General features: G+C 47.5%; 1 protein-coding gene across 1 annotated transcript; it reads right to left on the bottom strand.

The window, feature by feature from the left end:
- Positions 1-322: 322 nt before the first annotated feature.
- GP2 (glycoprotein 2) lies at positions 323-20709 on the bottom strand. The gene is made up of 11 exons (XM_004460569.5): positions 20595-20709; positions 19266-19438; positions 16498-16938; positions 15546-15662; positions 13325-13536; positions 12718-12866; positions 11299-11544; positions 10270-10432; positions 9191-9275; positions 7858-7902; positions 323-5403 (listed from the first exon to the last, which is right to left on the bottom strand). The coding sequence occupies exons 2-11, from the start codon at positions 19345-19347 to the stop codon at positions 5348-5350; spliced, it is 1596 nt and encodes a 531-aa protein (XP_004460626.2). The 5' UTR covers positions 19348-19438; positions 20595-20709; the 3' UTR covers positions 323-5347.
- Between the last annotated feature and the right edge of the window lie 3334 nt (positions 20710-24043).

Genomic DNA, 24043 nt, shown 5'->3' with positions numbered 1-24043 from the left:
ATGCCCAAGGGCCAAGTCCTTTAACATCGTAACTCTTCCCAAGGCCCTGGGAACCAGATGGGAGGCATCAAAATGAAATATACACAACAGTCCCCCATACTTACTATGATCCAAGTAAACATGCTAAGTATTCTTTGAAACAAAATTAATGCCGCTTTCAGAGTCTTTCCAGAATTCAGTATTCTGACTGGTCTAACAATGAAGGCTTACTCTGATCTGTGTATGTTTGCACAACCCTTTCTGTGACATTTTAAGATTTGATTGCTGTTTGGTTGGTGTTTTAGTTTGGGAGGCTACTGAAATGCAATATACCAGAAACAGGTTGACTTTTATAATGGCGATTTATTAACTTACAAGCTTACAGTTCTGAGGCCCTTTAAATGTCCAAATTAAGGAATCATCTGGCAATGCTTTCTCCCTGGAGACCAGCTGCTGGTGATCCTGCACTCCTCTGATAGATGGCAAGGCACATGGTGACATCTGCTGGTCTCTCCCTTCTCCTCTGGGTTTCATTGCCTTTGGCTTCCTGCTTTCTCTCTGTATCTCTCTCCACCATCATTCCATTTTTAAAGGACTCCAGTAAGAGGATTAAGACTCACTCTAGACCATGCCTTAATTGAAGTAACCTAATCAAAAGACCCTTAACTGAAGTAACCTAATCTAAAGATCCCACCCACAGTAGGTTCACAGCCATAGGAAGGAACCAGCTTTAAGAACACGATTTTCTGGGGTACACACAGCCTCAAACTACCACAGATGGTATATGCATTAAGTTCTGGACTTAGTCTCCCAAGCTCTTTACAGGATTTCCCCCCAACCCCTGCCATTAGGTAGTAATCACTCTTCAGTTTCATTCAACTTGCTCTTCACCAATAACCACTATTGCAGTCCCATTGGACTCAAACTTCTGACCATCACCACCACCAAAGCCACAGAACTGGGAACTAAGGGGAAAGAAAAGCAAATCTCTATAGGATCAGCTACTGGTAATGGGTGGATTCCTGAGGTAGGTCCCAGAATTCCTGTTTCATATTCTGATTTGGCTCTTTTGCCACACTGTGCAAGTGGGTACGTCTCCTTCATTTCTGATATTAAGCCATTTCTTCCCCTCCTGGAATATACCAGCATGATTATCTGGGAGGCAAAAGAAGAAAGGGCACAGCTTCATTTGCTCCACCACCCATGTCTGAATATGGTGAAGTCCCTGCCCTGAAGGAATTAGCGGTCTGGGAGCTGGGGGCATGGGGAAGATGCAAAAATGTATCATTTCAGACGCAGTGTGATGATAAAGTGCTCCAGGGAAGGGGTCACAGTACAGAGAGCCATCAGCTCTAGCCTGGATAGGAGGGTACAGGAAGTCCCAAAGCTGAGTCCTGAAGCATGATCCACATTCCCCAAGGGATGGAGGGGACTTCCCAGACTCCCCAGCAACAGGAGCAGCCGCTGCAAAGGTAGGGTGGTGTGAGAGGGAACATCTCAGAGAATTGTGGGAAACTTGGTGTGGCTGAACCTGGATTACGAAGGGGAGAAGTGAAGAGCTAAGGCTGGAGAGTCAGCTCAGAGGGCGGGGCCTTTGCCAGCTAAGCAGGCAGACTTTACCCCATAGACAGCAAAGAATTGCTGGAAGTGACTTGCTTTAGAGGATCATGAGCACAAGCAGAGAATGGATTGGGAGAGATGAGACTGCAGACAGCCCGTTAGTTAGGAAGCTACTGCAGTGACCCGGGAAAGAGAGGATGGCAGCTTGGACAAGAGCAGGGCCAGTGGGTCTGGAGAAAAGTGGACAGCTCTGATGACACTTGAGAAGGGACAAGTAATAGGGAGAGGAAGGAAAATGAGAGGGGTCCTCATCCCAGGGCCTCGGTGGAGGAGACATGGCCAGAGACCTGGCTCTGGGGACTTTGGATACAGGTCCTGTGTCTTGCGTATGTGTGTGTGCATGTGATTTCCAGCTCTTCACAGGAGAGGGAGAGGGCAAGGATAGAATCTGAAATGAGTTAGGTTGGGTTGAATTTACCCTTTGGGATCCCCCATCCAAATTTCCCACAGCCGACTGGCTCCACCTTCCTCCCTGCCCACTCCCATGCCTCCCGGGTCACAACACATCTTACAAAGGATTCCCAAGGGGCATGCCACTTCTCGCTGCTGGACCTCAGCTTTCAGATGGAAAACCAAGGAACTAAACTCCCTGCGGCCAAACCCCACCTTCTTCTCCTGGCCTGAGCAAGTGCTCCCTTCTCCAAACCCTGCTGAACTTGGCTGCCTGGAACTCTCATGGGCTGCCTGTTTGCCCAAGTAGACTTTCCACTCCCAGAAGGCTCTATACCTCTCTGCATCCCTCACCAGCTGCTCAGGACTTTCTGACTGTGGCTTTCTCACTGTCCTCCTTCTACACCAGAATTTCCAGATGCCGGGCCCAGAACCCATTTTCACTGTGCCCTCTTGGCTGGACTTCTTTTTGCCCCAGTTTCCAGATGGGCATCCCAGGGGGACAGGGGACAGGAAAGCTAATGTGGGAGGGATGCAGAGGACCTCGTCCCAGGGCCTTGGTGGAGGAGACGTGGCCAGAGACCTGGCTCTGGGGGATTTGAATCCAGGTCCTGTGTGTGTGTGTGTGTGCATGTGTATGTTCATGCATATATGAGTGTATGTGTGTGTATAGGATGTGAATGGCCCTGAGTTGTTTTTCTGTATTAAGGTGCACGTCTGTGTCTAGATAGCCACGTGTAAATCAGTGTATATCTGTTAGCATCCTCATATACCTATGAATGTCAAAGCCTGTGTATGTGAGAGGACTGGTGTTGACAATACCTGTTCACAGATGAGTGTTAGTGAGTAGGTACATGCTCCAGTGGGCCTGTATGTATATGGCAGTGCACATGTGTACATAGGTGCACATCTGTGTCTGAGTGTGCATGTTGTATAAACCATGGTAGAATAGAGTGTCTAGGTAAGGGCATAGGCCACCTGTGTTCAAGCCCTGAATTCAGGATTTAAGACTCTAGACTTTTAGGTGAGCCATTGTCTTCTTTAAGCCTTGGTTTACTCGTCTCTACCCTGGAGATAGTAACAGTACCCACCTGCAATGTTGCAGGTGAAGAGGAAATGATGCAATGCCCACAACACTCTTAGAATAATGCCTGGTACATGGGATGTGCTAAAAAATGCTGGCCATCACTAAGCTGTTTGTGGCAATTCATGTGTGAGTGGCTCTGGGCTTGAGCATGCAGGTGAGGATCTTTGCATACGTGGTTTCTGAGGCCGACAGCTATATTTGTTAGAATGTGCATACTGGTATGGATGGAAGCATCAGAGGGCTCGTGCTGTGAGTCCGAGGTCAGTGGGTATGTGTGTTTGAGTGTGATTTGCCCTGGAGGGGCTATGTGGAAATTTATGTTTCACTAGGACCATGAACCTTTTAATGGCATGGACAGTGTCTCATTCATTATTGTATCTCAGGCCCCTGGACCCAGGATATAGCAGTTTCTTAGCAGCTGACCAAATGAATGAAGTAGATTTAGCATTCAGAAATTGTTAGTCAGGTAGCAGTTGGAAATTAAAATTTTTAGCTAGGTAGCTAAATGAGAGAGATAAATGATGGATGGATAGATAGATGGTAAACAGATAGATTGACTGACAGAGATAGACAGATAGACACAAACAAACCTCAGTCAGTTCCACTTAAGTGAAATCCCACACACCTGTTTCAGGCCCGTCCCTATGGCAACACTTCCCTTGGTAAGTAGTAAGAATACTCTGGCTTCCTGGGAAGCAGGGGGCAATTCCTCCCAAGCAATCACTCATTTAGAGCAGCCACAATCACAGTGGTTTTGGGGGCATCTGTCCAAGAAGCTCTCCCATTTATTTGAGATGTGTCCCATCAAGTTGGCCCCAGCAGCCATGCCCATGCTGCATGGGTCTACCCACCTGGCCTCAGACAACAAGGCCAGGGAAGCAATCTGACCCAAGCAGGGAAAACCAGGCTCTGCCTGACGCTGGTTGGATGTGGGATACCGAGATGCTAGGCAGTCCCTTTAGGCTCTTGAATTTGGAAGATGTGAAGCTGGGATGTCCATATTTAATCAAGGGATAAATGAAGAGAAAAGTCTTGTTTCAGAGAGAGAGAAGAAAATGAAGAAAATGCACAAAAACATACAGATATAAGAGGCCAGGTAGATTCAGGAAGAGTGACAGACAGAAAGACAGACAAGCCTTGGGTTCTAACGGGTTTCCAGACCTCACTCCCAGTCTGTATACATCCAGATTCCATCTCCTTGCCCTTGGACTTTGAGCACTGATTTTTATAAATTAATTCCCATTCTCCCTAAATTAGGTGGTGCGGGTTTCTGTTTCTTACAACCACGGTCTCTGAACAAGCCAACCCCATTGGAAGGTCTCCTCCTAGCAGAGAAACAGGCTCAGCACCCAGGGCTCTGGCCCTGCTCCTGTCATTTCTCCCAGGCCAGCTTGGAGAGACGGAACTGGCAGCAGGGGGAGGGGCTGCCTTCTCTATTCATGGCATCTGTGTAAAGTGCATTGCGAGGGCTCATTAAAGGTTTCCAGAGAGGGACTTGGCTGCCAAAATGTCATGGAAGGATTGATTCACCATTTCCTTCTGGGGCTCCCTGGTCAACCCTTCTGAGCAAGGAGGGCCACTGCTCAGAGGTGGAGGTGTCCTCTGGAGTGACAGGATCTCTGCATCAAGACCAAGTAGTTTGCCAGGATCTGGATCCCAGGGGTTTTTGTGGTTCTAGGCAAATCAGAGCATACCTGCAGTGGGATGGGGGGCAGGGAGCAATGGGGATCAGCGTTCCCTGTGCAGAGTTTCCAGAACCAACACCGTTACATGTTGCCATGAAAATTGTTGAGACTATGATGGAAACACATCAGAGGAAGCAGTGTGAAAGTATGGGTCAGTCTGTTCAGGTCATCCACAGTCAGACCAAGAGGTACTCGAGAAGGATTCATGAGGGGCGGGGGTGCCTCTGCCATGGGCTCACTCCCCCACCAACACCTCTTCCCTGGAGTTACAAATAAGTGCTACTCTGGTGAAAGGTGGAGTCGCACTGGGCACCTGGCAAGTTTGCTCTCAAGGACCCGCTAGTGAATGAGAAAGTCAGCCCAGGACAGGCCACCAGGGTCCCCACCGTTAGTAAAAGAGGACTACAAAGGCATGGAGGGGTTAAAAAGGGGGAAAGCTCATCCCCTTCCCCAAGCCTAGACTGGCCTTAAGACTGTTACTACCAAGACTACATGATTTGGAGACGAAAGCAGCTCCTGAAGGCTGAGCAGGAAACGCCGTCAGAGGGAAGCACCTGCACAGCAAGGCCAGGTGCCCAGGAGCCTCTCAGAACCACCAAACCAGGAGGACAGGCAGGAGCATGGGCCAGATGGCCAGGAGCCCTGGAATGCAAGAGAAACGACAGTCACGTGGTGGGCTGGGGAACTCAGCGGCAACAACTGGCTGACCCCCCCCGATCTTTGGCTGTGCAAGGATGAGAAAGACTGAGCACCTCAATATCTGGTCTGGTTACAGCAGCTGGGAGGCAGTGAAGGGGTGAGGTGATAGAGGCCAAGCTATCTTTTCACCAAGTGCATTTTCATTGTCCTCTGAGTTCAAAGGAAGGTAGTTTTTCCCACCCTCCCTTTCAGGTAGGTGGAGCCATGTGACTGCATTCTGGCCAAGGGCATGTTGCTAGAAGTCACGGGTGCCATTGACAGGCTTGGTCCTTAAAACCTCCTACGGGATGCTCCATGCTCTCTTATCCACCATCTGGGGACCACATGCAGTGCTGTGGAAAGCCACAGCAGCTAGCATTATTTACTCTGACTAATACCGAAGAGGAAGAATAACACGGAGGTTGAATAGCACTAACTCAGTGGCCTGACTGTTGAGCTTAGAATCCCAATTCTACTACTAGCTGTGCAACCTAAAGCAAATTATTCAGCCTCCCCGTGCCTGATTTTCCTCATATGAAAAATAGAAATATATGTACAATCTCATAGGATTTTTGTAAGGCTTAAATGAATGAATTCCTATGAAGCATTTAGATCAGTGCCTGACACGTGGTAAACACCATATAAATGGAGTTTTGAAAACCAGGCTCTAAGGACTTGGGAGGCTGGGAGATAATCTGTTTCTCACATCACTGTACCATGTCACTGATGGATCTTGGGTGACAGTGCCTTATATGAGGGGGTCTGGGAGAAGCATGTGCACCACCCCCGCACATACACACACAACTAAATTATAACATCTCCCAAATTCCAAAGGAACTCCCTGATGTCCTAGAAGCATGAAGAGGAATACTGTAATTTTCAGAAAACATTAAAGAAGATACGTGAAACAAAGGTTGACGTTGAATAAAATATCAAAAATGGTTGCGCCATCAACTCCAGGTTTGAAACCCGTAAGGGCCCTCTTGTGGTGGTCTGCTCCCATCACATCAAATTGATTGCTCCATCCACGGGGCATCCTAGAGATGCGTCAATTCAGCAAACACTCCTGGGAAGCCCCGTTGTTAGCACTATGCTAACCTTAAGGACTGGCAGAAATGAATGAGACTTGAGGTCTCTACCCTCAAACTGCACTCTGTCTGGCTCTAACCATGTTCATCAATGAGCACTACTTTTCTTAGCACTGTCCAAATATTAGCAGAGTATGGACAAGTTATTTTGAACTTATTTGGAAGGGTTGTCTTTTATTTGGTTGGGGATAGGAAGAATTTTTCATGTATGTGGTTATCATAGCAAAATTTCAACAGCATGTGCTTTCCATTCTATCTGCAGTACTTTTCTTGGATTTGCCTGCCTATTGAACTCCATTTCACCCATCAAGACCACATTTGAATTATTACCACCTGCTGAAATTCTTTCCTAACCTTATCTAATACTGTTGTTACTCTTCCATGTGCAACTCAGCACCATCTACCCATTTTTATTGTTGTGCTTGTTGTTTATTTGCTTATATGCCTGTTCCATTTTGCAGTTATTGTTTCTTCTGCCTGTAAGGCTCGTCCCCAAATACATGCACATCTGACTGCTTTTTCTCATTTGAATAAAATATCACTTCTGAGAGTTTCTCTGCTATTATGCCTTCTACTTTTATAATAGAACATCAAACTCCAGTTGCACACTCAGAATAAAGACTACATTTCCCAGCTCCCTTTGCAGCCAGGTGTGGTCATGTGACTTAGCACTGATCAGTGAGAAGTAAGTGAAAGTCTTAGGTGCCAGCTTCCAGGAATGTTTCTTAACATACATTCCCTTCATCCATATTTTTTCCATCCTGCTGCCTAGGTTGGAAGGTTGGAGTTTTGGCTGCTATCTTGGACCATGAGGATAAAGGTTATACATCCTAAATATGATGAGGGAGTGAGCTGGAAGGGGCCTGGATCCTTGATTACTTCACTGTGCTGCCATATTAGCTTTTGGCTATTTACCACTGGGCTCCATTTCAGTAAGAGAAAAATAAACTTCTATCTTATTTACCATGTTATTACCCATGCTGGTACTTTCTGTCATCCTCATTTGTTTCTTTAGAGCAGTTATCACTTTGTAAATTACCTTGTTTACTTTTTTATCTTTCATTTCCAACACTGGAACATAACTGCTATGAGGGCAGGTACTCGGTCTGCTCTGTTCACCATTATATCGTCATGCCTAGAACAATGCCTGGCAACAGTTTCGCTAAATGCTCCCCTGCTAAAACTTGAGGCTCCCAAGGGCTTGGGTCTGATTTATGTCAGTTTCCAGAGCCCCTAGCAAAGGGCTGGCACACAGAGGGGGGGCTGCACTGAAAAGAGGAAAGAGAGAGGGTTGGGATGGCAGTGGGAGAGGCAGGAGAAAATGATGTACCTGCACTGCTGGGGCTTCCGTTCATGACTCCAAGGGATTGGGTATCTGTGAACAAGAGCAGAAGGTGAGGATTTCCTCCCTCACATGCCACGAACTAGAGCACTGTGGCCAAAGCTGTTCCAAATCTTCCTGAGGTCGTTACAGCCACTGAGAGTTAACATTCTGGAGACATCTGTTATTTGGTAGGCACCTTTCTAAGCACATTTCATGCATTTAAAATTTAATTCTTCTAAGAAATTTGTGAGGAGAATGATTACACTTGTGTGTATTACTATTACATTTGACAGGTGAGAAGACCAAGGTTCAGCAATGTTAAATGACTTCCCACATTGTAATTGCTGGTAAGCAGCAGAGCTGGGATTCGAACCCCATTCTGTCTGATTCCAAAGTGGAAGATCCTAACCCTCCTGCTACCCTATGACAACACATGAGGCATCAAACTGAAGTCCCAGAGAAGGAGAAGGATAACTGAGGGCAGAACTTTCTCTCAAGACAGGCTATTTGATCCTAAGTTAACTCATCTGGCAAATGGAAGTAGTAATAATACTTACTTCCTAGGAAAGTAATGAGCATCCAATGTGATAATGCATAAAAGGCAGTTGGCATGGGGCTGGACACAAAAAAAGTATTATTATTACTTTTACTATTATTAATATTGCTGCATCCTAATTCCTTTAGGACAAAAACTTGCTTTAATTCTTTGAGGTTTCTTGACTCCTGCATGATGGTTGGAATAAAAATGGGCAGTCCTGCAAAACCATGGATGGGACAGATGAAAATTTGGGGGACAGGTTGGAAAAATTTCCCTCCATCCTACTCCAGAACACTGGTAACTGGATTTTGAAAAACAGTCATTCACTAGATAATAAAGTTGCATTTAAGTGGACGTTAGAACTTTACCCAAATGCGATTGAGTTATGGAAGCCTGGGAACAGGTGGAATAAGGAAAAGAAGATGTGCTTTGGAATAAGACAGAGCTGGGTTCAGTCCTAACTCCAGGAACTCATGGGCTGGATGGTCTTGGATGAGACTCTTAAGCTCTCTGAGCCTTAGTCTCTCTCCTGGAAAATGGAAACCCTTGGGAGAATTAAGTGAGTCAAGGCATGCAGAGTGATTAGCATGGTCTCCAGCAGATAAGAGCTCCACCACACACAGCAAATATTGTTATTCCTACCCAAAGAAATTCACACACCACCACCACCGCAGGCTGCTCTGAGGAGGCAGAAAGGCCCTGGTAGTTGGCAGGTGACCTCAGGCATCGTGGACTGACCGTCAGCACTTGGCCAGGACTGTCACCTCAATGCCCCCTGTCACCAGGACTCAGTCCACTTACCTTTCCGAGTGATGGGCCCCAAATCTAGAACCCGAGCTGGGTCGATGGCCACTGCTTCGCTGCGGAGTCGATTTCTAGAGCAAGTCTGTGGGAGTGGAGAAGTCTAGTTATATCAAAATTTAAATGTGTGGTTCCTATGCAGACTGCCCCCCTGCTGAGCAGTTCTGGCCTAAGAACTGGGCCCCACACACAAATGGCCCTCTGATGCTGTGGTCACCTCAATGGAGGAAATTCTCACTTTCATGTCAAAAAAATCTGGGTTTGAATCTCATCTCCACTGCGAAATTTTGGGCAAACGATTCACCTCTCTAAGCCTCAGTTTTCTCATCTATAAAATAGGTAACAATAGTACCTTCCTGGTTGTGAATAGTGACATGAGGCATGTCTGCCACCCACTTAGCAAAGTTCACAAGCACACAGTAAGCATTCAACAAACTCCAACTCTTAGGGGACCATGACAAATTGGGGTTAAGAGCACTGGCACTGGAGTCAGACTGCCTGGGGACACATCTCAGTTCTGCCTTTTTCTAGGTGTTTGACCCTTGGGCAAGTGTCTTCTCTGAGCCTCAGTTTCCTCCTCTGTACAATGGGGTCCATAAAAGCATCTACTTAAAGGGTAGTTGTGAAAATTGAATTAGGTAAGGCACAGGAAAGGTTTAGTATGGTGCTTGACACAGAGTACACACTAAAAAGTCAACCATTATGATCATTTAAAATATGGCTTTTGTCAAGGGAACCTAATTAACAGCTCCTTCATTTGATTTTTCCTTTCTAAAGACAGAAAAAAATGGCTTACACATGGGATTTTAGGATTCATAAAGTCCATCCATCTTCCTTCTTCCCTCCCTCCTTTGCTCACTCCCATCAGTCCACCCACTCACCCTTCTTCCCATCTCTTCATGAATCCATCTAACCTTCTTTCCCTCTTCTCTTACTCCCTCCAGTCCTCCCACCCTCCTTTGTTCCATCCATTCATCTACACATAGTTCCAGTAAGTATATATGTATTTACCAGGTGCCAGGTCCCATGCCAGGCTTTGAACTGGCAGTCCACAGAGTCCAGTCTAAAGAGACACTCACCGGCTGGCACTGCTCATGAAGGGAATCACAGAGATGGACCTCACAATGCAGGAAAACTAGGTCATAATTTCCAGCAAACATGAACATCTGAACAGAGAACCGGCTTTCTGCAGACACCCCATTCTCCGCTACGTAGATGGTGGAATCATATAGATTTGGGCAGCTGGAAGGGTGACAGGGACATGGATGTAACGTCTAGAACAGTTCAGGGGGCCTGAGACCCTTGGCTGCACTTTTAATCTGTATCTAGCGTAAGAACAACACAAGAGAGAATTAAAGAGCCACCCAGGTTCCCTCCATCCTGACAACATGAGCCTTTTCTATTAATATTTCCCTGTTTCCTCTAAGATGTTATCCATAAACTCACATGGTGTTTAAGTTATCAGGGACATCATCTCTAGAGTGAGAAAGACTGTCTTCAAATTCAAAACCCACTTTCTAGTTAAGTTAGGGACGAATTACTCAACCTTGCTGAGCCTCAATTTTCTTATCTATAAAATGGAGACAGAAACATCAACCTCTGAATTAACCCATCCACATCACTTAGCACATTGCTTGGCACATAGTTTTGTACAATGATAAATCTTAGCTAGTACTTTAATTATGGTTTGAATCATAATGCATAGATTTGCTTTTGTTCCTTTGCTTTGGTAAGTAAGCGATATTTAATGATATTTTGTACCATAGTATTTGGTTTTATGTTGATCTGTGTTAGTATTGGTATCTTATTCCAGCTTATTTATCGATCCTGTTTTTAAACAATGAACCTATTTCCAACGTTTTAAAGAATACTGAAATGAAAAATAATTGGCATTTCTTTACCCTATCCCCCTCTTTTATATTAATGCTTTATGCTAAAAATTTCAGGAATCATGTTACGGTGTCAAAGGTATGGTCGTGATTGGTAACACCACATTAGTTTCCCAAAGAGGTAAACCAATTTATACAATGGCCAAGCATGGAAGAGATGATGATTTTCTCCCAAAATCTTAGTAAAGCAAAAAAGATAATCCCAGCACTGTCTAATACCTGTTTCTGATGATGAAGTATTTCACGGGGTCAGCCTTGTTTTCAGTGGGCGTGGCATAGCAGTTCCTCAACAGTAGGTTAAAGCGGGAGGTGTCTCCTCTTTCCAAGATGGCGCCCACGTAGAGTATGGCTTCAACAGAGAGCACAGCAGCCACCCCCTCATAAGGAGACGTGTAGTCGGGGTCCTGGAAAAGGGCCATCCTGACAGTGAACTCTCCTTCTCCGCCTACACTCACGTTCAGGGAACTGAGAAAAGGCAAAGCACAAGAGTTGAAATGTCGAGCTTTGATTAGAATAAATAAATCAGGCTCTGCACTTGTACAAGATTATGTGGGCAAAGGTGTATCTTTGATCCTTGAAGGAACTATTAAGGATCATTTATCTAAACTAAGAACTTACTATCTGCTAGGCAACAACTTTGATAGATACAGAAACAATAAACAATCATAGAAAGAGTCCATCTCCATGATTTCTGCCAGTCCTTGCATCCCAAACCAAATATATCTCCATCACTCAAAGAATAATTTGATGTTCACACTCCTGTATTCTCATTTGTAGAATGAGGCTTGGGACCAGATCTTTGGGTTCACTATTTTTAGTAGCAAATCTCTTTCCTCTCTCCTCAAACCTTCAATGAAATACCAATTTTAAAAAGATAAGTGATTTTCATTCTTATTTTGTATGAACTCTGAGCTCCTACACAATTCAGTCTGAAACCACTGAACTAGGAACTGCCTGAGGATCCTTCTGCTCCTGCCTCTATCTGCGCCCAGGAGGTAAAGAGGGAATGGGAAGGGTATCCTGGATTTCAGAATTTCTGAATGGCCCCTGCTCTCATAGACTCTCATCCAAATTGCCATTTGCATCTATCTCTGATGGGGATGGAGGTTCTGCTTATCTAATCAAGGCATTTTTCTAAAATACCAGATGCAGGATATTCTGGTCTTGACTTAAATTCCACATCTGCAGGGAAGATTTCCTGCCCCCACCATTGCCACCCCATCAAGGTTAGGTCGGAACCCTTGTTCCTGGTCTCATAGCACCCCCTGTTTCTCCTAAATAGCGTTCATCTCATTGGTAAAGAATTACTGGCATACTAAATTGGTAAATCCTATCTCCTCAAGATGAATAAACTTCTCTTGGTTTCTGTACCTTATACATTAAAATAAACACTGTTTCTTGCTGCTGCACTGCCTCCTAATAATAATCTTTAATACTCACCTAATATTTTATAGCTATCTTATTCGTGCTAAACATCCTTAATATATAATTTACAAATATTTTTGGAATGGAATAGTTCAGTGAATGAAAGCTCCCAAAGGAGTTTGGTAGCATCCTGTGGGCATCCCAAGTTGTACTTGAAGCAGGTATGGCCAATGTCAAGGTTACAGTTTCCAAGGGCAAGGGTCAGTGTCATACCTTACAATGGGCCGCAGAGCAGTTTGAAGGCTAACTTTCATGTCCAATGGATAGGCACACTGGAAGTTGATGTTGAGAATCGTGTCTCTGATGATGTAGTTGTTGACCACAGAGAGGGTGTTTTTGTAGATGGCATGGGTTTGATTTCTCTTTGGCAGAAAAACAAAGCCACATATACGTTAATATGAGCATGTCTGTAGATTATCTTGAAGTCAAGTCTGACTCCAGACCCAATACTCTCAACCATTCTACCTTCCTGCACCCTGATCTCAAGGATGTAAATGGGAGACTCCTCCCCCAGTGGCATTGACACTTTGTGGCAAGGGTAGTGAGGACCCCAGATCCAAAACAAGAACAAAAAATTATTGGACCTAGGGATGAGTGCTTGCTCCTCGGTTGACTCCTTCCACATCATCCCTGATCAAAATAATCATAACCACAGTTTACAGTTAGTAAACTTAAGTGTCAGATCCGTCCTAAGCTTTCTACAGGCTACCATTTAATTTCACATATTCCTAAATACCCAGACAGCTAAGTGACTTGCCCAAGGACTCACAGCTACTACACTGAGGAGCCCACAAGCCCCACCTTCTTGATGGCCACTCACCTCCAAAATGTTGCCGCAGGCACCAGCCTGGGCAGGGCTGGTCACAGACACCCAGTTATTCTCCTCCTTCTGCATGATGCTGCTGCAGTTCCCATCCCGCAGGAAGGAACTGACCTCCTCCCCAAAACCTAGGCCTTCCAGCCGACACCTGTCCAGTGACACCTTGATCTCCTTGGCTCCACAGTTCAGGTGAGGCTGCAAACTGTGGATGTCTGGAAAGCCAAGAGAGGGGTAGACGTAGTGAACAGGTGTCCAGAAGCAGTGGGCAAACCATGGCATTCACAAGGAAGTGGGGTAAAATGGAAGCAGCCAGGGACCTCCCAGCGAGGTGAGGCTGGCAAAGAAGCACCTGGCCCAAGGCTTCTAAGCATCCTGTATGAAAGGCCTGGCTTGTGTTTTGGTGTCCAGACCCCATTGGCAATTGAGATCTTTGGAGAAGGACTATCCTACATTCCAGGCTAGAATCAAAGCTAGATACATTCTACTCCCACTTCCTGGTTTTTTGAGGTCAGCTCATCTGACCAGGTTCAGAGCCATCCTATACGGTCATTCAGCAAATGTTTCTTGAGCATCTACTCTCTGCCAGGCTCTGTTCTAGGCACTGGAGATACAGTGCTTATCAAAAGCAAAAACTTCCAATCTTTATGGAACTTACATTCTGATTTGAGAGACAGATAGTAAATGAATTGAAATGCAATTTAATTCATTCTTGAATGCATCAATTCAATATCCTTTACAAATCACCTTTCCCAACTGCTAGGCACATTCAACACAAGGCAAAACATGGATTCTAAGCATGAAGATTCCTTGGTCTTGTGTAAAAACCAACATGTCATCGCTCATTATATATCAATATGATGCAGGTACTAACAGTATGTTTTGATGCAGGGGTGCACAGAGGAAAGTATACGTAAGTCTCTGGTTAAGTCACGGAAGGATTCATAGAAGGCTGAAACTTGATAGATGGGTTGGAGTTTTGCAGGTGAATAAGGCAAGTGAGAACATTCCAGGCTGAGGGGACAGCAGAGGCAAAAGTGTGGAGATGTGAGAGGGAGGATGGTGTGTTTATAGAAGTGCCAAGTTTAGAGGTTCAGGAACCCAGAATGGGAAGGGATGCAGCAGTGGGCGATGGAGAGGTAACTGAAAGCCAGAACGTGCAGGGTGGACCACTGAGCAGCCCCTGTTCTCCCGGCTGATGAAGACGTGAGGCAGGCCACCTGCTCCCCCAGGCAGCTGGAGACCTGCCAAGGCTGCCCAGCCTGCTACAGACCCAGGGTCTGGCTCTTCCAAGGGCCCAAACCTCCGAAAACAGGTTAATTTTGGTTTAACAGCTGGCGTCTTGGGGTCTCATCTTCCAATGAGCAGGGGGTCTTCCAGGAAAGCAGGAATGCCCTCTTCCTGTTTGCTGCCACTCCCACCGGGCACACCCAGTCACCGCCTCCTCCACGCTCTAGCCCAGTTTTCCAAACATGTCATGTGCTTTCTTGTCCCTCTGCCCAGAACACCCTGTTTCCTGGAGAGACTGAGAGTGTGCTCAGAGGAGGGCATGCCTGGGCCAAGGGGAGGAGGCAGAGGCCCTTGGCAGGAAGCTGATCCACCCCCCGGCCTGGGCTGAAGACCTGTCTAGGGCAGCCCTACCCAGGGCTCATCTGCCTCTGCTTGCTCACCTCCTGGGACAAGGAGCTCATCACCTCCCAAAACTGCCCATTTGGACAGCCCTGTATGGTGGGTATTTTTATTATCTTCTTACTCCCATTTTATAGATGAGGACATGAAGGCCAGGGAGGCAAGTGACTTGTCCCAAGCTACAGAGGGGTTCCATGGCAATTCAGAGAAGTCTGTCCATGCCCCTGCTGGGAAGGTTTTGCAGAGGTATTTGTGAATGCAGGGCCCACCTGTGCAGAGCTGTCCCCACCACCTTTGTCCCTCTTGGGTCAATCTTGCCCATGCTGAATCCTTTCCCTGAGGCTGTTCCAGGCTCTTTCTGTTTTTCCACTGCTGCCCTCCCTTCCTTGCAAACCCACTGCAGCTGGAACCGAGAACAGGAATTCCCCTGGGACTCCATGCCCCCGGCTCTGTGCACACTGTCCTGACCCGCTGACCTTGCTTTCCACCCCTCACCCTCCCCGGCCTTCCAAGTCCCCAGGCACTTAGGACAGCTCCGCCCGCCCCCTGTCCCCTCCACCAGCTCCGCCCCTTCCCTGACCGCCGAGCTGCTCACCGGAGCTGTTGAGGTCCTGTCTGCAGACACAGTCCCAGACGCCGTGGACAAAACGGCACTCCTCCTCAGGGCGGCACACCTTCTCGCACTCGTCCTCCACCTGCACCGTGGAGGGGTCTGGGCGGGGGAAGAGACACGGAGGAAGAGAAGGCGGGACCTGCGCTCCCCGAGCCCAAACGTCTCAGCCCAAACGTCTCCTCCCGAAGCACAGAAGCCCTGCCCAAGGCGGTGGAAGGCCGAAGCCTAGTACTCCGGTTTCCTGACCCCCAATCCAGTGGCGCGAGAACCCCGCAGCTGCCTTTTTAAAGCTGACTTCACGACAGATGCATTCTAAGTAATTTCCAGGCCTTGGCTCATTCCAGGCTCACAATAACAGCAGGAGATGGTGTAGCATGCAGTGGCTAGGTGGATAGATGCCAAGCCTGGGTTCCAATGCCAGCTCTACTACCTTCTTGCTGTGTGACATTGGGAGAGTGGCTTAACCTCTCTGTGCCCCCACCATCCTTCTTCTGGGGTAACTACAGCCCCTATCCCTTATAGTTGGTGCAAGGATTACACGCGCTAACATGTCCAAGTTTTGGGTGCCAGCACTATATTGTCTGCTGATATTTTTGCCATTATCTATTTTTTCTCAGATTAGAAAACTGAGGCTCAGAGAGGTCAATTACACTGCCCAAATGGAGCCAGAATCCGAAAGAGCCTGAGTTCTTCATATTATGCTATGCAACATTTATAAATCAGGAGATTTCTCAACATTTATAAATCTCTGGCTTTACTTGAAATGGCGGAAAACCTGGCACCCCTTGGGCTGTCCCCCCACGGGGAACGTGCGCACAGAAGCCGAGTTCCATGAGGTCTCCGCTGGCCCTGCCCCACCCACTCTGCTGACCCCTGGGCATTCCTTTCACCGCGTAGCCCCCGCCGGCACCTGCCCGCTGCCACCCCCGCTCACCTGTGCAGTATCTCAGGTCACACTCGGGCGTGCCCTGGAACCGGTAGACGTGGTAGCCGCCCACGCAGGCCTTCGCCGCCACCTCCGTCTTCCAGAGGCAGCAGTTCCCGCTCCAGTGGGCGCAAGCCGTGTGGTTGACGATGCCCTCCCCGACAGAGGGGTGGGTGCCGTTCAGCCACAGGGGAGCAGCCGTCTGGCACCGGTTCACGGGGACACAAGTCTCGGGCAGCCTCACTCCTCCTTGGCCCACAAAGCGGTACCAGCCTTGCAGGTCCCTGTCGCAGAGCTGGCCACCGCCCGAGTACTCTGTGCTTCTGGAGACGTCGTCCAGGAGGGTGTAATTCTGGCAGGGGTCAAAACAGAGGTGGGCCTCTGGGGTGCCAGGGGCTCCACACTCCAAGTCCAGCCCATAGAAACTGGGGTCAAGAGGATTTCCAAAACCTGGGAAAACAACAAAGTATGCTCAGGTTTGCTAAGGAACCGCCAAACCTATGGGAGTGTCACCTGCCATAGTCTATGTTGGATGTGCTAACGATCCTACTGCAGAAAATAGACACGAAATCCATTAATTAAATCTCACACTTCACCCTGGCATCAGAATAATCACGAGGACTTCGTGGAGTATTCTGTAAGCATTAAAGATATCAGGGTCAGGCACCTGCTTCACCCCAGGGGGAATCAGTCACATGAAGCTTGGGAATGGTGCCCCCTGGAGTTGTGCGGTGCAGCCCTGCTCCACCCGTTCGTGCAATACTTGCATTTCTCATTACAAAGGCACCACAAGCTCATTTAACAGTGCTCAAGCATCATTAAAGTAGAAATGAAAGTTGTCATAATCCCATCTCCACCCAGAAGTAACTGCCACCATGTTGTATAGTCTTCCTATGCACACGTTTAAAATGTTATTTTTCAATAGATGGGTTTAATACCATACTGCTTTTTCCCATACCCGTGCATATAGATGTAACACAGGATTTTTCAGCTTTCGTGCTATTGGCATTTGGCTGGATCATTCTTCGTTGGGGGGGGGGGGGCGGGAGGAGGGGGCCTCCTGTGCACTGTAGGATGCTGAGCAGGATCCCTGGCCTCTACCCACTAGTGGCACCTGCCCCTTTCATTGTGATAACAAAACTGTCCCTAGATACTGTCCGTTGTCCCTCGGGGAGCAAAATTGCTCCTGGTTGAGAACCACCAATCAGCACGACCAACATCAGATTGCTAATCTCCCGTGGTTTCCAATAGTTTCAGGAATTGTGATGTATACACCGTTTTAAACATATGAAGAAGCAGAGAAGTGAAGAGGGATGAGCCCAGGGATTGGGGCGGGGGGTTGCGTTTGAACCCAGCTCCACACCTACTAACTGGGTAACCCTGGCAGAGGATTTCACACCCGTGAGAGGCCTCTGAAAAACACCACCTGCGAGCTGAGGTTCCCAAACTTCTCTCATTCCCCGCCTCAGGTGACGGCGTTTGCCACATCTGTGCCCACTTGCCCTGCTATTTACTTCAATGTTTCCCTTCATGGGCCTTTCTAAAGATAAGTTTCATCCTAAAGAATAATATTTGTGGAAAAGTAGTAGGATGCACTAATTATGTTTTTTTTCCAACTGCAAATGTTTATAAATATACAGCCAATAAAGTCTGTGTTAAAAAGTTTGCCCATGCATCCCAAGGGTCATCTTGGGATATGCAAGCCCCATTTGGGGAAGCACAATCTTAAAGGACTGTTATAGGGTTAAACGAGACAAAGTGTGCCAAAGGCCAAGTATAAGTCCTGGGTCAGAGCAGGAGTTCAAGCTAGTCAGTCTCTTCTCTTCTGGTTTGTTGAATAATCTGAAGGCCTGCATTATCTAAGTCCACAAAGATGGTTATCAAAGAACAGGCTGGGACACAGAGACCAAAAGCAGATTTGTGGTCACCAGGGCAGGCAGAAGGGTGAAACGGGGAGTGATCGTTAATAAGTACAGGGTTTTTGTTTGTGGTGATGAAGAATTCTGGAACTAGATAGTGGTGATGATTGTACTTAATGCCACTGGACTGTACACTTTAAAACTGGTCAACTTCACGTTATGTATATCTTACCACATTTTTTAAAAGAGCTTTTTAAGCCTTGCAATGTATGGGCTTGTTTCAGGAGCGACGTCTCTGCACCTGCTGCTCTAGGATTATTTCCCACACCAGCCCGTATTTTCCCATCAGAGGCCATGAGCTTAGTTCTCCCACCCCTCCTTCTCCACAGGTGACGCGGGCAGATCTCCCCCTGGTGTGAAGCCCGAGAACCCTTTGTGCAAGCATTGAAGGTGCCTGAATCCTAGAAAATCTGTGAAAGGGACCAGCAGAGGGATATGAAATCCAGTCCCTTCATTGCACAGATGAGTCAAGGGGCACCCGGGATGAGGAAGACACTGGCCCAAAAAGACCACAGTGGGATGCAGAGAGCCAGGCAGCCAAGTCTCTAGATTCCCGGCCCTCTGCCTTCAGCATCAATCCATCTCCTCACTGCCCATCTGGGCCCTCCAATCCCTGCATTTGGACATGGGTGATTAGGATAATGGCCTCCCTCCACCCTGGGAGAGCCATGTCCCATTTGACCTTGGATACTTGGGCATAATGACTGATTCCCATCCCTCTCACTTTCCCCAGACCTCCAGCTTCTGAGTCCTACTTTAGACACACCCTGTTCTCTTCCCTGAGGCTGGATCACCTTCTCTACACCTCCTCGCTCACTCCGCAGGCATCTGAGATGATCCAGTGAGACGAGCACTCACCTGGCTGCACCGCAGATGCCAAGGCCAGAAGGCAGGGGGCCAAGGTCAGCCATGGAAGGTGAGAGCCGGACATTGTTTGCATAAGCCCAGGTGTGCAGGTCACTCAGGAGAGTGCAGACTTTCCATCCAGGTGCAGGAGGGGAGAAACCCAGTGAAGACCAGAGCAGCAACCTCTGGGGAGAGGGCAACAAGGGACCTCACATCAGTTTAGCACCTACACAGTGACATGACTTATCCTGAGGCCTTTACAATCCTCATCTCATTTTAGACTCTGAATCACCCTACCCGGAAAGTACTATTATCACCCTCATTTTACAGATGAAGAAGCTGAGACTGAGAGAACATTCATCAGAGAAATATTTATTGAGCTCCTCTGTGCAAGCACTGTGCTAGAAGTTCAAGAACTTGCTTGAGGCCACAGGTCCATGCTCTCAGAAACTGAGCCTTTGGCCTCCTTCTTGAAGGACTGCCTGGTTTTAAAGCAGGTATGAGTTGCAGAAAGGGGATGGGGCAACAGGGATAGGAGACTGGCCAAGGGTTGATCAATTTGAAAAGGCTGGAGCCAGCCAATCATGCAGAATGTCCTAGAAAGTTCTCAAGATGGTCCCAGCTTGGATTTGAGGTTGAGGTTCTCCGGAGATTGGATGGAGAAGGAGGGCTCTCATGACCAGCAGATACCTACAGACCAAAGTGACAGCAGCACTTTCTACATCCATTCACCAGGGACTATGCTAAGAGCTTCCTGAAGGGGCCCCCATGAGAGTGGGGCCACGTCAGACAATGCCCATATCCTTTGCTCTTAGCACAGTACCTGGCATGGAGGAGGTGCTTGATAAAGTTTTGAGGAACAAATGAATAAATAAATGGGGGAGAAAAACAAAGAACCATAGAAAGCCTGCCAACACTCAAATCACATGTCCTCTTCCGGGAAACCTCTTTCCCAGAATGGGCAAATCTTTAACAACTTCTTACAGGCTCTGGAAGGTTTCAGTTAAAGGTGGAGAATTGTTTCAGGATAGGGTATCAAGAATGTGTTATCAGAGATCAGGAACAGAGAGCACCCAGCACTGGCAATTCTTAAAAATGAGGTCCCAAGTAGAGGCTTAGCTTCATAGGTGGCAGTGCCCAGGGGCAAGGGTGGGGGTGGCGGCTAGAATCAGCTGCTGAGTAGGACCTAGCATGATAGCTGGATCTCCTGACCATGGCCAGGGTCCAAACCCTTTCCTGGATCCTGACAGTTTTCAGAAACAAACAACCCCAGTAAGTCCAGTAGGCCAAGAGAGGGACCCCCTTAGGAGAAAGCCTGCTGGGGCTTAGAGCAAGACTTACCTTGGGGCGAGAAAACAGACGGTGGGAGGGAAGGCTTCCTCCACTGGTCAACTCTGGAAAAGCAAGCCTGCTGTGGGATGTCCTTTTATTGCATCTTCCCACCCACGTGGCTCCCCACGATTGGTGAGGAGTTAATCTCAGAAGCACACACCAGGCTGGTTGGGTATGGTGAGGAAAGCAATCTACCGCAAAGAATGGTGAAAGGCAGACCTTGGCCACCTCCACCCTAATGTAAACTCTTGCAGCGGTCTAACCTTCATCCAAATATTTCTCTAAGAACAATAGCAATATGCATGAGATGTTGACCACACTGGGCACTGAAGCAGGCTTGGCACCCCTTACTTCTCACACTTAATCCTCACAATAAACAAAGGAAGCTGGTCTCCTATCTATCACCAGAAAACAAACACTAGTCCAAAGGAAGCTTAATATCCAAAGGGAAGTCAAGAGAAATCAGACTCTTGTTTGCACAATGGATTTCCAATTACACCTTGTGTTCCTAGCTAATCACCAAGAACACCTTTGCCTCTATCTGGAGGCCTCTCAGCTTGGGACTAGTTAGAGCAAGGGAATAAATAAGGAAGGAGGATGGGTGCTTCCAATTTGGGGTCCATAGAGTCTACCCATCTTCAGACATTTAATACCGAGGAGTCCAGCAATGGCCAGTTTGGAGATGGTCAATTTATAAATTGGCAAAAGGTCATCAGAATAGCTCTCTTCCAATCCCACTTGATATGTGGGCGACCCTAAATGTTGAAACCTCTGGGACTGAGAGAGGGCTGTAAAAGATATTGGATATTTAAAATCTGGGCTTGGAACTTGTTTTCATGTTGTGGTAGATATCGTGGGGTTAATAAAAGAGCCGAAGTTTCTGCAAAGCGAATGGCCGCTGCCTCCTCTCTGGGACTCTTTAAGGAGGCAAGGGTGGCAGGATTGGGGGGATGGGGTGGAACATCCTGGTATTGGTATCATTTCCCAGTAAAACCCAAACTTGAAAAAGAAAAGGTGCTACAAGTCAACTTCTCTACTTCTAATGTAGTTGGAGAAAAAAAAACCCTAAATGTAGAACTTACCACAACCATCTGGGCCCACTGAATAGCCCATGGAGTCATTCACTTTGGCCAGGTATTACCCCAGTCCCCAGTCCCCACAGTGGCCATGCTTAACCATCTCTATACCCTTAAACAGTCTCTGCAGCTGCCACTACCTACTCACCCCTAACCCTAACCCATTCTCACTCAGCAGGCATCTGGCAATCTACTTCAAGAAAATCTAGGTCATCACACCAGAGCCCATTCAACTTTCTGTCTCGGTCTCCTAGAAGCACATAAACACCCATCTCTGTCCTTTCAACTCTGATGAGGCAGTCTTCCTTCCTTTCAAAGATAGCTCCTTCATCCCTCTTCTGAGCCCTCTGTTCCAACCTGCGCTGTGTGGTTAAACATGCCCTGGTAAGGTCGCCCCATAGCCAAAAACCCTGGACATCTTTTCACTGCCTAGTCAGTGTAATTGTTTGCTCTTCCCCTGGGTACTCTGCATATCCTCAAGTCTCCCACATGGCACTAGTTTCTTGATTCTCTTCCTATTTGGAATGTACTTGCTCTACTGTTATGGGATCCTTATCCTCCATCTGCCCCCTAAAAGTGTTGATAGGTCTCCTTGCTCTTGTCACTCCATAGACTCTCCTTGGGAGATATAAAATTATCTCAGGGTTCCAAACACCATTCACATGCTGGTGAATTCCAAATCTGTACCCCCAGCCCTGACTATTCCCTTGAACTTCAGATCCAGCTACCCAATTGCCTGCTGGACCTCTCTGCTTGAGCATCTCAAACCATGAGGTCCAAACCTGAGCTTGCCAACTCTGCTAAATCTCCTCATTATATCACCTGTCTTTGTCAATGGCCCTGCCACCCACCAGGTCACCCAAGCTGGAAACCTGGCTCCTTCCTTTTCCCATCAGCCCTCACTTCCAAAAACCAGCCAGTCTTGCTCATGGGTCTCCTGCTTTTATTCTTGTCCCCTTTCCATGTGCTATTTCCCCTGCAGCCTGACCCTGCAGTATCATCTCTCAGCCTCCTCCTTCTCCTTTCAGCATTCTCTGCTCCCTGTGACCTGACCTCTGCTCCCACTCCCACCTCACCTATAACTTCTTTTCTGCACACTCCAGCCAAGCTGGGTTTCTCCAAACTCTTCCACCTTTGCCCACGCTACTCCCTCTGCCTGGATCTCTATAACCAGCCTCTTCTGATTTACCATTTATGTTCATCTCTTCTAGGAAGCCTTTTCCAACTCTTCACCAGGCTGGGTGAGGCCTCTCTGTGCTCCTATGCCTCTTGGGCTGATTCCAACCACACTCAATTATCTGCCAACTTCCCTCTCCTTCTGAAGGCTGTAAGATCAGTATGGCCAGGGATCCTGTTTTTGTAGTACTAATCAGCCCCTAGAGCCTAGGAAGTACTCCTTGAGTAAACAAATGGACAAAAAAGACATTATGTAGGCTCCAAGCCCCCTCCATTGAGTGATGCCTCAAACTTATGGCTGCTCTGGTCTCAGTTAAATCTTGATGGAAAGAAGCATGATCTGGCCACAGGACCTTTGCACTTGCTGTTCCCCCTAGCCTGGAATTGTCCTCCTCAGATAGCCATCCCCCTGGTTCACTCCCTTCTCTCAGCCTCTGCTTATATCCTATTCTTATTAGAGAGGCCTCCCCGACCATCTTATATAAAATAGCACCCACATCACTCTATCCCCCTTGCCCTGATTTCTTTTCTTCCAGTGCTTTTGCTCCCTGACATATCACATAGCTATTGTTTATACATGCAAGCTCCTTGACAGCAAGGCCTCCATCAATTTTGAGTATTTACTGTTTCTGTGGTGCCTAGAAAAGTGGCTGGCATTGCATACATGCTCAAAATAGCTCTTGACTATATGGGGCTGTGCAATTAACTGAGAAAACCAGAAAGGAAAGGAAAAGAAAAGAATGGAGAAGAAAGAATAGACACAAGCACTACTTCTGGGTGCTTTTCCTTCCCCTGCTCTTGCCTTCTGCCCTTGTTTTTATTTTTCTGAGCCCAAACTTTTCCTTTATGTTCTCCTGTACCTGAGTCAAAGCATAAATGAAACTGCACACAGCCCAGCCGGGCCCACTGCCCCCGGACTGGGGTCAGCACCCCTGTCCTCCTACGCAAAGCTCTGATGGAAAGGCAGGGGGCAGGTGCAGTCACAGTGCACGACTGTGTGTGATAAGAGGTCTTTAACTTAAGATACACTGTCCGGGCAGCCCCCTTTGCTGATATACACATGTGTTTTTCCCTGGGATCAGAAGACTAATGCACAGAACTCAGAACCTTGACCTCTCCTGGAAAGCTCCAGCTGGAGACCAGGGAAGCAGCTGGCATCCGGGCAGGCATTTCCCACCAGCACCAGTTTCCTTTTGCCCACTTGTC

Source organism: Dasypus novemcinctus, chromosome 23, assembly GCF_030445035.2.
Source record: "Dasypus novemcinctus isolate mDasNov1 chromosome 23, mDasNov1.1.hap2, whole genome shotgun sequence".
Lineage (NCBI taxonomy): Eukaryota > Metazoa > Chordata > Mammalia > Cingulata > Dasypodidae > Dasypus > Dasypus novemcinctus.
Note: the sequence above shows the minus strand (reverse complement) of the source record. Positions and strands in the feature narration are given on the sequence as shown.

Bases quoted from the DNA above. Each gene is read 5' to 3' on its own strand.
- GP2 (XM_004460569.5), bottom strand. From the start codon at position 19,347: ATGCAAACAATGTCCGGCTCTCACCTTCCATGGCTGACCTTGGCCCCC. The intron at 9,276-10,269 runs GTGAGTGTCTCT...CCACTCCCACAG, and splicing joins TTCATGAGCAGTGCCAGCCG to ACTTGCTCTAGAAATCGACT. The intron at 7,903-9,190 runs GTAAGTGGACTG...TCTTGTTCACAG, and splicing joins GGGGCCCATCACTCGGAAAG to ATACCCAATCCCTTGGAGTC.